This window comes from Aythya fuligula, chromosome 4 (genome assembly GCF_009819795.1).
Source record: "Aythya fuligula isolate bAytFul2 chromosome 4, bAytFul2.pri, whole genome shotgun sequence".
Classification (NCBI taxonomy): domain Eukaryota; kingdom Metazoa; phylum Chordata; class Aves; order Anseriformes; family Anatidae; genus Aythya; species Aythya fuligula.
Window position 1 is genome coordinate 4,095,581 of NC_045562.1, and position 14,450 is coordinate 4,110,030.

The following is a 14,450-nucleotide window of genomic DNA, read 5'->3' on the forward strand; positions in this document are numbered from 1 at the left end:
GTCCAAATGCACTACTTTCCTTTTATATATATATATATATATATATGTATGTACGTATACATTTATATATATAGCTTATATATATATATATATCTTATTTTGTAACTGTGGGTAAATTTTGATCCTATACCCAAGCTCTGTGTCTTTATTCAGCCCAGCAGTAGTAACTACAAATTATACACTGGACCACATTCATCTTTCTAAGAAATGGTCACACACCCACTTTGCACTAAGCTTAGTAAATTGTATGACATACTCTCTGGCAATTTGCATCTTCACTTATCTCGTTGCTGACTTTTGTCCAGAAGTTCCCATGGAAGTAGTGCTTGTTTTTCTCAAACTTCATCTGGCTCTATTTTAGGTCATAATGTTTTTTTTGCTGATGTCACCAATGATTCCCCTGATTTTCCACAAAACTCTCTAAAATATCCATGCCAAGAGCAGTTCTTCAGTTCATTTTTGAGAACTGCTAATGGAACTGTTGCTTAGACCAACACTCCCATCATGACACTTAAGAACATCTCGAACTACATTGGTACAATCTTAAAGCATCCTGACATAATATCAGCAGGTAGCAACCAAACAGTTTCATACTCTGTTTACCATCAAAATACAGGAACTTGTAGGAGAAACGTAACCACAACAGTAAATTAACAAAATGAAAAGCTAATAATCACCTAGTTTTGGAAGAGAATAGCTCATATTAAAGTACTCTTCAAAGAAGTCGAATACAATTTTTGTTACATTTGCTGCATATTCTGCCGTGTGTAATTGCAGTGGCTGGGCATAAACTCTCAGCTGTAAAATAGAGAGAGACAATTAGAGCAGTCTTCAGTTAAGAGAAACTAGGAGGTGTCAAGTACTGAAAAGTCATTTAACATACATACCTATAACACTGCAGATTTTCTCTAAGAGATTGGCCTAAGCAATGACTTCTGTTCCCTGACCTATTTATTCAAAAAATTTTTTTCAAACATCATGCATAGAAGAAACCAAGTCAACATAATATGTGCATGCTTCCTACACCATGCCTGAACTTCAAAACTGGCAAGACCCATGCCCAGAAGCTCACAGTGGCCATTTCCCAGCACCAAAGCTTCAAGCAAGGCCTAAGTGCCTACCAGCCACTCTTCTCCCAAGGTCTGGTTTTCTCAAGAAGGAAACCCGCATAAGCACAAGTGAAAGGAAGCCACTTGTTCTGAGCAGCTCATTGATTTAGACTGATCTCAACAGATCAATTTCAGGAGGCACATTTGGCATCCCTGTGCACGATGGCTGACCATTTCTGTGCTCTTCTTGAGTATCTGAGCTTGCATTTTTTGCTGAAGGCAAAAAACATTATCTTGAGTGCTGACCCTTCCACCCCAAAGGTTTTGTGTATTAGCTATTACTGCTTAAGCCCAGGAGGACTAGAGTCTGTATGGCACTCATAATCTTGATGAGGAGGCCTACAACTCGTGGAGCTTTTTTGGGGGGGGTCTTTGCCTCAATCTCTTTGTCCCAAAATTTCCAGGTCTCTTGCCTCGGACCTGAACTGTAGTGCTGCACTTGCAGGAGCTGTCAGCTGCCCCCTTCCTTGTCCCCCAATATCTCCAGCATGGAAAGTGAGAAATCTTTATATGAAGTGAAATCGCTGGCTTTCGGATAACCGATCCATCTTTTTGCAGGCACTGTGTCTCGTATGAATGGCCCACATTCTTCTGGCTGTGTTGGCGTGGCTTGTTTACTCCTCAGTCCCGTCTCATAGCCAGGCATTTAGGGTCCAAACTTAGCAAGGGAGCTGGCCTACTCTAGCAGCCTCTTTTGAGCCTGACAGTACATTTATTTCAATACCATGAAATTACACTTCCTCCAACAAGAGAGGAGGCTGGGACAGTGGTCAGAAATAAAGATGGAATGAAAAAAGCAAAACCAAAAAAAGCTTATGAAATTCAATCGGGAATCCATCCCAGCCAGGGGATTTCCCTTAGGGTCAGTTTGCAATTACAATCTGTAATTTCCACTTCAGTAAGCTCTTTACCCAATTTAGCAATCTTTGGTCCCCTAGCTGATCCATATTAATGGGTTCCAAAACCTTTAGCGTGCACTAGACCCGACTTTGGGTTTCATTTGTGTAATCTCCTCTGTGATTTTCCAAAGCAGACATTTGGTACCTGACAGGTAATCAGCTCAAGAGTGTTGTTTCCAGCTGTGGGCACATTTTCCACCATTGATTCTGTCAAGGTCTTTGTCAGGGCAATGATTTTCAGAGCTAATGGCAGAGTTTTTAAATAATAGATCGTATTGTGTGAGTTGCATGCTGTTGCTGTTGTTTACGCAAGCAATATATGGATTACACGGATAATTTCTGTTGGATTTATGATTTATTACTAACAATTTATATAGCAAACTATAGAATGTTTTTTCTCAACAATCAGCAACTCAATATCTTATGGCTTGGCAATGCTTCAAAGTTTTTTGCATGGAAGTGTTTAGTTAGGAGAAGGACTCTCTTACTATCTGATTAAAAACTCTAAAGATGACCTGCTTTTACTGGTAAAAACATCATTCTTAGTGATGATGCTTATTTGGCTCCCTTAATTTAAAACAATCTTATACATTTACCTTATATTGTTAAAATATGTCCATACTAAAAGAAAGGGAGCAGTTATGGTTTACTTTACTAAAAAATAAAAAAGAAAAAAAGAAAAAAGAAAAAGGAAAGAAAAAAAAGTTTTCTAGTGCAGGCAAGTCCTCAGAAATCATTTAGTGAATATCATTAGTAACAAATATAATAACCAAAGCCTGAACTAGGAAGAGTTTCTTCAGGCAACCTTTATACTGACACAAATACCCCCACTTCTACACACACTCAAACACACGCACACACATGTACGTGCACACACTTTAATTATTACGTTTCAGTGAACACTCTCTTCTCTTTAGAAAAGCTACAACTGCTCAATAGCATTTTGTGCTTTATGACTTTGCTTGAGTCAAAAAATAAACAAGTATTGGCCTTATGACCATATTCTGGAGTGTGGTGTGGATGAGCAGATAATAAGCTAATTTTTAAATCTATAAAATGAAGTTTTCTGCCTTCTTCAACATTCAGGTCTTCATCTTTTTTTTTTATTTTCTTTTTTTATTCTACAACACTATATTCTATAAAGCTCTCATAAAGCTCTCTCTTTTTTTTTTTTTTTTTTTTTTTTCTCAGGTAACAAGTGATAGGATGTGAGGAAATGATCTCCAGTTGCAGTGGGGGGGGGGGGGTTAGATTGGATATTAGGAAGAATTTCTTCACAGAGAAGTTGGTCAAGCATTAGAATGGGCTGCCCAGGGAAGTGGTGGAGTCCCCATCCCTGGAGATGTGGACGTGGCACTAAGTGACATGGCTTAGCGATGGGACTTGGTAGGTCAGGTTGATGGTTGGACTTGATGATCTTGAGGGTCTTTTCCAACCTAAATGATTCTGTTATTCTAGAGCTGCACAAATTCAGGTTTTTTAAATAACTAAACTCTAGAGAATATCTATTGAGACCAAAGAACCAAAATCTTGTTCCTGACAATAAGTGGAGCAGCCAAGCCAAACAGCATCATGTTAACAAAAATACATGGCTGAGTGGCCTAAAACGTTCTCCTGTTTTGCAGATTACTCAGCCTAACAGCAGGGATCTCAGAATATTGCATCACTATGTCAAGCCAGGCTCCATTTCCTTGGCTAAGTGCAATTTAGCCTCAGTTGTTTGTCAGGAAGTAAGGCAAGCGTACAGCACGATGTTAGCAAAGGCGTTGAGGAGGGAGGCCTCGGCACAGCACTCTGCCAGGAAGTCTTTGCTAAGAGCAGGATCAGCACTTCGGAGCTTTATACAAGGCGGCTTTTCACACCAGCAGACAGCCTGAATGTGCCATGCTTTTTCAGGTAGGGAAAGGAAGGGGAAGCAGAAAGGGCACGCAGTTGTGGCATCACCCTCTCTCTCAGGTGAAATGTAAACCAATAAATAATCAAGAGTGGGTTTAGCATCCCAGACTAGCTGTAGGCTAAATGAGGAGCTTAGGCTGAGGAACAAATTCTCTTCAGGCTTTTGGCTATTCAGTAAATATTTTACCTGCTTATGCCTGTTCAGCTGCACCGTCAGGAAATTTTAATTGAATCCAAGCCAGAACTGGATTGGAACAGTTGTGTCTGTTGCGTCTAAACCAAGGAGCTACTTTGATTTTATGGATTCAGATTCAAACATAATCCATCAGAGCACCTGCCAAATACCCAGGTCCTGTCACTTCTGTATGGTTTAGTAAAGTATTTGTACGGTGGCAAGTTACCTTTAGCCACTGTTGCAAAATAAAGAATATTATAGCCAATATCCAATTGTACATAACGTTGTAGTTGTATGTCTCCATGACTGTAAATAGGAAAGACATCAAATGTAATACAGATTCACACTTTTTAACCCCCCCAAAAATGTAAAGTATTTGTATCCAGGGCCTGTACCCTTGTACCCTTGGATTTGGACATTCCCTCCGGCTCTGGGTGTTAAGTTAAAGATGAGGTTATAGCAACAGTGCTCCTTCCTCAGCCACATGCCTGTATGGGATGTGCCAGCTGGGATCTCACTGAGATAGGAGACAGGGAAAAACTGCAGAATACTCTATGTACACAAGGTCAGAGGGACCACTGTGAACACCTAATCTGATTTGCTGCCTAAAATACATTTTGGGAAAGGCAAAACTCTTGTTTGTATTATAAAAACAGCTGATTCATTAAAAAAAATGCAAATCACTGTACATCGGTCATCAGAACCATGTTCATGCCGCAACAGGACTTACGGGTATTCCTCTGTTAGATATTCTCTCTACAAACTTGAACTGGTGTACTGCAAAGCATACCAAGTAAGTGCTCATGGGAACTGACTTTTCAAAAGTTGTCCGATTCCAGCCATCTTCCACCTGTACAGTTTGCTGTAGAAATGGGAAAATAATTAATTTGATTTTGAAATTGCAAACATGCAAAATTAGGTTTCATATTATTATGAAGGCTAAAACTACCCAGGAATGACAAATCACATCTCCAGATTCACCCCTTCTGGCATCACACTGCCAATGGCATGAGAACAGACAAAATACACAAAATGAAACGTTGTTTTTCTGCACTAAATAAGTTCACCTGGTTCTAATTTTGCATCAAGGATTTGAAGCCATTCACATGCATGAGAATTTTGCCAATAGTTTTCCAGTGTACTTTAATACATTTTGTTCTTGAAATAGTTGTATAAAATAACATCACTCTGGACAGACCAAAGAAGAGACTGGATTCTGTCCTCTTACATATGTGCATCACTCAGGAGTCAGGGGGTGCAGCGATGTTAGTAAAGACCAAATTAATAAATCTATCCTGAACTTGCTCAGACACAAATTAGCACTGCTAATTGGTGGGCTGTTTAAATGTACATAGGGCTTAGAGATCATAGTTTTTATTTTGTTAAATCGATTTAAAACCATTCCTGGTTTTCTCAAGTGAACTGTAAGACCAAATCTACAACCTTTTCTATGCAATTTATACTCTGAAAATTTCTTTCTGCTATGCATTGTCTGTCACCTGTCTAATAAATTTTTGTGCTTCTATCTGGATGACTAAAATAGGAGAAAAACACGCTTTATATAAAAGACACTAACCTTCATCTAGATACAATACTTCATGAGATTCATTTGTTATAAATACGATGTAAATAAAACATACATGTCACTGGTAATATGATTTCATGAGCTAAAAAATCCTTTTTACAGATATATTCACTATCTAATTTTTCATTATTTGACTCTAATTTGGTATCTTTTGGTCTTTCAACAAAGTCAGAATCTCAGTGGAAAAAAAAAAAAAAGAAAAAAAAAAGTGGGGGGGGCTTTTAAAAAAATCGCTCCAGTAAAAAATACAAATGAAATGTACAAGATCCTGGTTTTGCTGAACTGATTTTGCCACATGGACTCTAAAGCATCCCACCACCAAAACTACTACAAAATGTGTAACACACAACGTGCATTGCATTTGCAAACTACTTTAACTTCCATCCATTGAAATGATTCCCCAAAGATCCTTCACTACTAAGAACAGAGCAACCAACCTTGTGACCACACCAGATGAAAAAGGGTCCTGCTGTCATCTGTTAGTCAAACCCAGGATAATCTGTATCCCTTCCTGTACTTGGGTTTTAGCAAATTAATTAACAAGCAGTAGCTAGCTCTTTGAAAGCTTATATTTTATGTCCATTTTAGAGACAAAACCACACCTAGAGATGTAAAGCAGATCTCAAACCCCACTAAATCTTGATAACAGCTAGTTTTATCCCCGCAACGTCCATACCCTCACTTATCTGAGATCTACGTATAAAAGTACCACAAACACTCTTGATTCATGTGTTGTTCATCGAAGTACCTGCTGCTCTTCTAGGTATCATAAACATATATATTTTAAATAACAATAGATCAGAGCTTTAAATTTGCAAAGGGTCTGGGAGGCAGCTGTATCACAGCAATAATAGTTCTCTCAGCCACATTGCTGATGCATAGTTAAAGTTTGGGGAATCTTTAAATAAAACAGTACACAGCAAAGCAGATCTTTGTTTATTTTCTGGGTGGGGAGTGATCAGGAAGATGCAAATGTCAACAGCCTGGAGGCTGGAAGCTTTTTTTTAAACTTGGCACTTTATCTCCCACTTTAGAACGTAGTCATTAGAAATTAAACATTGGACGACACATTCAGTTAAACTATTCATTAGAAACTCTCGGCTGAAAGCCATTCAATCTTCTTCCAGAGCACCCAGATGTAGATAATTGGTGCCATTGAATTTCATCCCAAAGTTGGAATTTGAAATAGCAGGTCCAGAAATAGATTATTTAGAAAATTACAGCCATAGTGGACTAAAAAGTGTCCGCACTCATGATCTGACAGATAGGATTTTAGATTCTGTGTTATTATACACAATAGTCCTATACTATTTCTTGCTAGCAGGATCCTTTGCTGTTAGGTTGTGATCAGCAGGCTCTTGCACTGGAACATAATGCAGTTTTAGTGATTATTATGAGACTCCCTATCTGGGAAGCAGCTGTCTTTCAAAGCATTTCTTCTCAGAGTCCACCTGGTTTGACCGAAGAACCTGCTGTTACCTATTTATGGTTAGTAGGGGATGCTCATACATCATAACTGAAGAGAGGGCCATCTAGCTGAAGACAGAGACACGTTTCATTTCTGATTTGGATTTGGCTCTGCATTGCTACCTTGTGTACTGACTGGCCACTGGGAGTCCTAACCAGTCAGATTTCATGGAATATTTATTAACAATTAGCTTTACAGTGCCTGGGTGGTAGTCTGAGATTGCACAAGGACCTTGTGTCCAGTGGCTTTACAGAACCATCCCTCTTAGGCAGTAGAATTGAGAAATACATACCTGTACTGGCATGTTGGCAAGTGCTTCATACGTGTTTCGATGGATGATAGATATATTGTAAGTTGCCTTTTTGTTGGGTTCATCAAAGCAAGGAAATGATTTCCGTGCATCTGTTGGCTCGTGGTCAGTAGCTGCAATGCTCCTTAAATAAACAACAGATTGGCAGGTTGTTCCAAACCTTCACCGCATACCTTCCAAATCTTATCTGCACTTTCTAAGCATAAGTATTTAGCAACTTTACAAACTAAAATCAAGTACAAATGTTTTGTCCATTCATAAAAGTAGGTGACATCAGAAATGCAGAAGATAACATCATATAGGCATGTGGAGCATACATACCTCAAACTCTGTCATCAACATCCTCTAGGGTTCAGAGCAAAAACTAAAGACAATTACTTATCATGAAATCTTTTAGGAGACAGGTAATAAGATACAAATGACCCCTCCTGGATGGTAGACTTTTGCTTGCCTTCCTTATGAGTATTCCCATTGATTTCTGTGCCTAAAATTATGTTGGTATCTTTAAAAGGAAATATATGTTCTGATATAGAGCTATTTACTTAAGTAATTCCATGTGTTGTTTACCATCTAGAGTTCATCTCGGGATTGGAGTTTTAGGCATCTCCAAGAAGACACTTTGGAATTCTTTTAGTGTCGCTGAAAACTCACCCTACCTATGTGTTTCTTTCGCTGCAGTGACCACATACACTTTTCTGCTGGTGCTGTTACTCTCCTCTGACTCCAATAAAGAAAGTGCTTGAGAAAGCATGGGAAGTCCAGGTAAACATCCTAGCACAAAACTGATGCTATGTTAACTGTCTCAAGGGGGGTTAGCAAGCCATCTCACTTAAATAAGAACAACCAGAAAAACTAGAGAATAAGGGGTCACAGAAGAAAATAAGATGAAGGTTGTGAAAGTTCCTATTGTGTGCTTGCTTCTCACAGTGACATTGGGTTCCCCATTAATGAACCATTCAGTGGCAGAACGTATTCTTCAGTGATTAATGGTGAAAGAGATCACAGATGCTTCTTCAATTAATCTGGAATGTTGAGCATTTTTGACAGCACTTCTACAGCTGCTCCAACTATATTAAGGTAGTTTTTCTTTCCGAAACGTAATTAAAAGTGTACATCGTAAATTACAGATCTGCAGCAGTCCTACAAGCTCACTTGACAACCAATTTTTCACTGTTTCTGTTGCCCTTGGCTTTTCTTTGTGGTGGTTAAATACTAAACTGGTCATTAGGAACTTGTAGCAGCAAGGTTCATTTACAAGCCTGATGAGGTAATATGTCTGGGTTCTCACCATTCATGTTCATTGGAATAGTAACTCTGTAGTTCATGAGCAGAAAGCATAACGAACCCTCACCTTAACATAACTTCAGGCTCAGTAGAGTTTCGTTTGCTCAGTAAATTGATGTAACTCTCTACTTTTGGTTGGATTTGAAAGCTATTTCACAATGAAGTTAACTTCAAGTCCCCAGGGCAATGCTTCACATCTATTGCTTAAAAATTTGGCTATATATTTTGACACATTTATATCTTGTTCCTAAAGATGGATAACACTATGATAGCTCTTCTGATTTATAAGGTGATTATCTATCCTCATCTATTTGTGGAGGCAGACAGACAGCAGCAGTGCAAAACCGCAGCACTACCTCTCCAGTAGAGTAGATGATCAGTACTCCAGGCTATGGCGTGCAAGTGGCACTAGAAACATGAGATGTTGTAACTTCCTCCCAAACTGTATAATGTATTTTTTCGATAAGATTTTCTTCATTGCTTGATGGAATCCACCCTTCTACTTGCTGTTGATGTCCAGACCTTTAAATATGAACTTGAGGTGACAGCTGTAAATATCCTAGTAATAGGGAGTGAAGACCTGGCTGAGACTGCATCCAGCTGTTGTTTCCAAAGTAAAACAGGTCTGCGTTTAGAACTATGATTAATTTCCTTTTTTATTCCCACTGCAAACACAGGGTTTTACTGCAAAAAAAGTGCTCCCCTTGAGCTGAGTAATGCTTTTTTTTTTTTTTTGTACCTAGTGTTACATTAAATTCATATCCATTGCTTCTTCTGAGAAATTTTGCTCTTGAGATGCAAGAGCGCTACTTCCTTGTAACAACAACCTTGCCTTTATCTAATCAATAAAATCCTAAATGAAACTCTTCTTATCTGTTAGAGATGTGCCCAGCTGAGTATCTTTTACAAGCCTTTTGTTCTCTTATGGAGGACAGAGAGAATTCCTATAAAAGGGAAACCATACATTGTCACAAACAGTAATTCAAAATCAAAATCAGATGGCTTGACATGTTTGTTTTATCTGTAATATCAAGGTGAAAATAAAGGAAGGTATTAGCACATTCCCTTTCAGGAACCAGTGAGTTAAAAGAATCAATATTACCAGGTGGAGACTCTTATTGTGCTCCCTTCCTCAATATTTGAAAATAACACAGTTGTGATATATTTTTACTCACTGCATCATGTAAAATAGGGAAGGACTGTTATTCTCCTTTCATCAGTGAAGAAATTAAATGCACAGAGATAGTGGAATAGCCTTACAAAAGGACTCCAGTGCTTACCGTTGGATTCAGGCACCCTCAGGAGGATCTAGACAGGTCTGTCTAAAACCTGCATTCTCAAAATTTCTACTTTCCTGCTCCCTACCTGCATGCTCACATCGATTTAAATAGTTGTGTTCCCAAGGTGTCTCAAGATCCATTTCTGGGCAAGTCCAAAAGTACCTTAAAAAAAGGGAGGGTGGGGGATTGTGCAATCCATCTGAACAGGATTCACAAATGAGGTGTTCTCTCTAAGCCTCCCAAGGTTCCTGGACTTGCAGGCATGTTCTGCACATGTCTCCATGTTTTCCACAAAATGTGGTGGGAGATTCGGATCTAAGCAACAGCAGAACCTGGACTTCTGCCTGCTTTGTAAACAAAAGTCATTATAGCAATGCTTTGGCAAACCTTTGCCCTCACAGATAGACAGCTGGGGAGCAGCTCGGTCTGGAAACTGAATTTTCAGAGCCCTTTATTTTCTCAAAAGGTCCCACTGCTTCTAATACTGCCCAGAAGGGATGGGGGAGTTGGTTAATTACAAATTGGCTCTCATTTTCACCTCAGCCCTCTTCTGTCTAGCATCTGCTGCTATTAGTAGACTTTCTTGACTTCCGCTATTACCTGATCCAATTTGTATTTACTTCCAACATAACAAAAGGATGAACTATTTGGGCTGAAATATTGAAAGGGTGATAATCTGCCTCAGGCAAAGGTAAAGCAAAAAGCTCATTTCAGTCAGCATTGTTTTTGAGTAGAAAGCCAGGGGAAAATGCACTTTTAATAAGTAAGAAAACCTTTCCCTCACCATCTTTCCTTAACCCCTTCTACCACCTACCCTCATGCCAAGTAGCAGTATCTTGAAATTTGACTAGTAGTTGCTTTCATTTCAGAGCTTTACTTATCACTATCACGTACATCACCTCTTGCACCTCAACAGACTTTCTACACAAACTTAACCCTATCGGAAATCACCATTCACTTGTACTTATTAGAGCCCATCTCAAGCCTAAGAAACAAACTCACACACTCAAGTTCCCTTCAGTACTGAGCATTTGCAGACTGCTAGCTAGGATCAATCGTGCAATACAGTAGCTCCTAGCATCCAAACCAAGGAGTAGGAACTCTCTTGAACTGAGCTCACTTCATACTTTCTTCAGCTTATGAAGTTCTCCTTTCTTCCTGCCCACAGATGCTCGGTCCTTGTCTTTCTACACTGTCTGGATCCAAGGGATAAAATGGAAATAACACACCCCGATTTAAAAAGAAGCAAAAAGGTTACACTTTAAAATTCCTGTGGGGTTTTCAGGTGCTCTAAGTATGAAACCAAAACGCCTTCCAAGTCAAAGCAATACTGAGTGGTACTAGACAGAGGAACAAGAGGGAAGGAGCTGGCAGGAGTTCAAGTTATTCCCTCCATGGCTTCTTCACAGACCCAATAACCATGTTTACACATAAAAATGAGTACTTGCTTTTTCCTTTGCTTCCTGGATTTGCTGCTGGTGGTGCCTGTCTGCTACTACTCCTGGCATTGCCTGACAGAGGTTGAATGAAGCTGATGCAACTCTCACTCATGACACTGTTGTCCCAGGAGGGCAAAAAAGTGCCATGAAAACAGACCAATGTTTGGCTTTGTGTTCCTGAAACAAGACCCTAGAAGAGTCTAGCCAAGTTTATCTTCTAGTTTTAAAGCATGGCCTAAGTCACTTCAGAAATGCAAATATTGTAAAATGGATGGTATTGTGCCCTTTCCATGCATTAAGTGAGAAGTTTTGCCCCTGAGCACTGAGAAATGGCTTTTTCAGGCTTTCCCCTTGACTGGAAAGTGAAATGGATTAAACGAACCACAAGAAGCTTATATCATAACTATAGATACGTTAAAAAAGAAGAGCTGGAGCAGAGAAACTTCAAGTCAAAGATAACCTTCATAGTTTGGATCTCCCTAACTTATAATTTAAACCAGCTGCAGAAGGGACAGAGTTTGGATATTCCTCAGGCTTGCAACATCAAGGAGGCACAATGTCAGGAAAAGTATCACAAGAGCATTTCACACCAAAACTACTACTCTGGGGAGCATCCGGCGCGTTGTGAGAGCTGTATGCTTTTTATTGGACTATGGAGCTAAAAAACAGGCCTCAGTCCCTCTACCTCTCTGAGGGAGCCTTTTGTAAAGCTCAAGGGTAACCTGGGACCAGTAGAATCTGGAAAAGTTTTTCAAAATAATAACAAAAGCCCCCAGCTCTCCAGCGCACTCTTGTCAACAGCCAAAAGATTTTGAATACAACATCTTCCTTAGGGGAATGAGAAAATTAAAGAACAGCCCAGAAATGTCAGCAAGTTGGTGAGAGACAAGACTGAGAAGCTGACACAGGCATAGAGCAGGTCTGAGCAAGTAGGAATAGAGAAGAACATTTAATAAATAAAAGAAAATTTCCTTTACTTAGTCTCTCCGTTCTCAACGTAGGTGGTCCTATAAAAGCCAACCAGGGAACCATTCAGCCAGCCTTGAAACTTCAGGGTGAGTATGTAAGGGTCATTGTCATTAGCGACAGGGAGCTCCGTTTCTGCCTTCATCACTATGTACTCTTGTGCTGTGTACTCAAAGCAGTCAGTCAGAGCAATCTGCTGTCCTGAGGATTTCTGGAGCGTGGGCTTTTCTGTAATCTTGGTCTCTCGCAGATGGAGCCACAGGTGGGTGGTAGGGTTTTCCAAAGCGATATAAATACTGACTGTCCCGGTGTAAATGTCTGTCTCCATCTCAGGCTTCACTTCCAGGTTGTAGTGCAAAGGCTTCACATAAGTGGGTAGTCTGAAATGGCTCCACTCGCCAGATCCATCATTTCTAGGAGGACAGGGACCTGCATCCACTGTGGGAGGAGAGGTTGTTGGCTGAGTTGGCTGAGTTGGCTGAGTTGGCTGAGTTGGCTGAGTTGGCTGAGTTGGCTGAGTTGGCTTATCTGTTTCATCTGAAGACTGCTGTGATTTAGGTCTGGTCAGTCCCACACCAAGCCCCACAGCAAGACCTACAATGACCACAACGCCACAGATGATAGCCACATGCTTTGTCTTCATGCAGTACTTCTTGGGCTCCTTATCCTCGAGATCCATGTCCTCCATCTCAGCTCCCAGGTCTGTTCTCAGAGCAAAACATTAACCATATAAAGCTTATTAGTCAATTCAGCACTTGCTTTCGGTAAACTCAGCAGACTTGGTTTGTACGTTAATTGTGTAGCTATAGCTGTTCTCTCTCTGTCTCCCCCACCTCGCTTTCCACGAGGCACTCAATTAATTAAAGATAACATGCATTTAGAGGAAACATGAATGATCAAAAAGGAGTGCAGCTGGGCAGGGAGACTGAGGGAACCAACACAGACGAACATTGTTCCCGCTGCACTCCCCTTATAAGCAGCGCAACCCCACCCCCAGCCCCTCCTGCTGCTCCGGCCTGAGTTAAATATAAAACAGTGCTGTGTTAATCAGCAGTTAGGAGATCAGATGCCAAAGCTCTGTCAGCAGCTTTCAGAAGGAGTTTGCAGATAGAGGTGTAACTGCTCCAAAACCTCAACCTTTGCCACTGCCTCTTCCTTTTTTTACCGTGCTGTGTCTTGCTTGGTTTTTTGAGATTGCAGGTTTTTTTTTTTTTTTTCCCTCTTACTAGCAAGGATTTCCTTGAACTTCCACCCTATAGTTTGTGAGATGACGTCTCTAAAGTCTCAAAAATCCAGCAAAATCACATACATCTTTCAAGGCCTTTTCAACTGTTTCCCCTCTTTTCTAGGCTCATTTACCTCTGCTGTGTAATTCGAGGCAGTCGCAGGCAGAAGAATGTACAGCGGAATGATAAATCTTCATCGCTGACTTCAAACTTTAAAACACGTCCAATTCTTCTTGTCTCATAGGGCCAATTTTCCAGGAGACAGCTCATGACTGTGCATGCACAGGCAGCCTGGGATATGGCTGCCTTGTTGGTCAGTGCCATTGCAGAGCTGCCTGTGAACCCTCGCTGTGAGGGACACTTCTAAATATGCAGTTGGATGATTTATGTACTAAAAATCTAACTCAGCATTTACTGCATGTCATCACAATGTGGCGCTTCACTGAAACAAATTAATTGAACAGAGCCCAGTTCTGCCTTGAAAACCTTATTATAAGTAATGCCTTCCTAAGCTTGCAAGCAAGGTGTTGCTAATGTAACACCAAACTGAGTCTTGACCTTGTTTGACATTGAACTAAAGGAAAACAAAGTAGAATAGAAACCTCAGTCTTCAGCTCTCTTAACCCTTTTTCTCCGCTTACAGAGCCCATTTCAGTAGGTTTTAAATCAGACACATCGGTTTGGCTTCATGCCTCCTGTTTTAGTTTATAATGAGATAGATTAACATTGCTCTTCACATCAGTTACGATTCTCTGACTACTGAGCCTCTTTTTTATTTATTTATTTATTTTTAGGATAGATAGTTTTACCTGG

The 14,450-nt window shown here is 40.1% G+C and overlaps 1 protein-coding gene across 1 annotated transcript in view; it reads right to left on the reverse strand.

The window, feature by feature from the left end:
* Window positions 1–13,099, reverse strand: part of ENPEP (glutamyl aminopeptidase) — a 33,655-nt gene extending 20,556 nt beyond the window's left edge. Inside the window, exons 1-4 of the mRNA XM_032187297.1 lie at window positions 12,423–13,099; window positions 7,425–7,566; window positions 4,810–4,941; window positions 678–798 (exon numbers count right to left, since the gene is read on the reverse strand). Coding sequence (XP_032043188.1) covers window positions 678–798; window positions 4,810–4,941; window positions 7,425–7,566; window positions 12,423–13,099 — 1,072 coding nt within the window. The remainder of the gene's footprint in view (window positions 1–677; window positions 799–4,809; window positions 4,942–7,424; window positions 7,567–12,422) is intronic.
* Window positions 13,100–14,450: the final 1,351 nt, after the last annotated feature.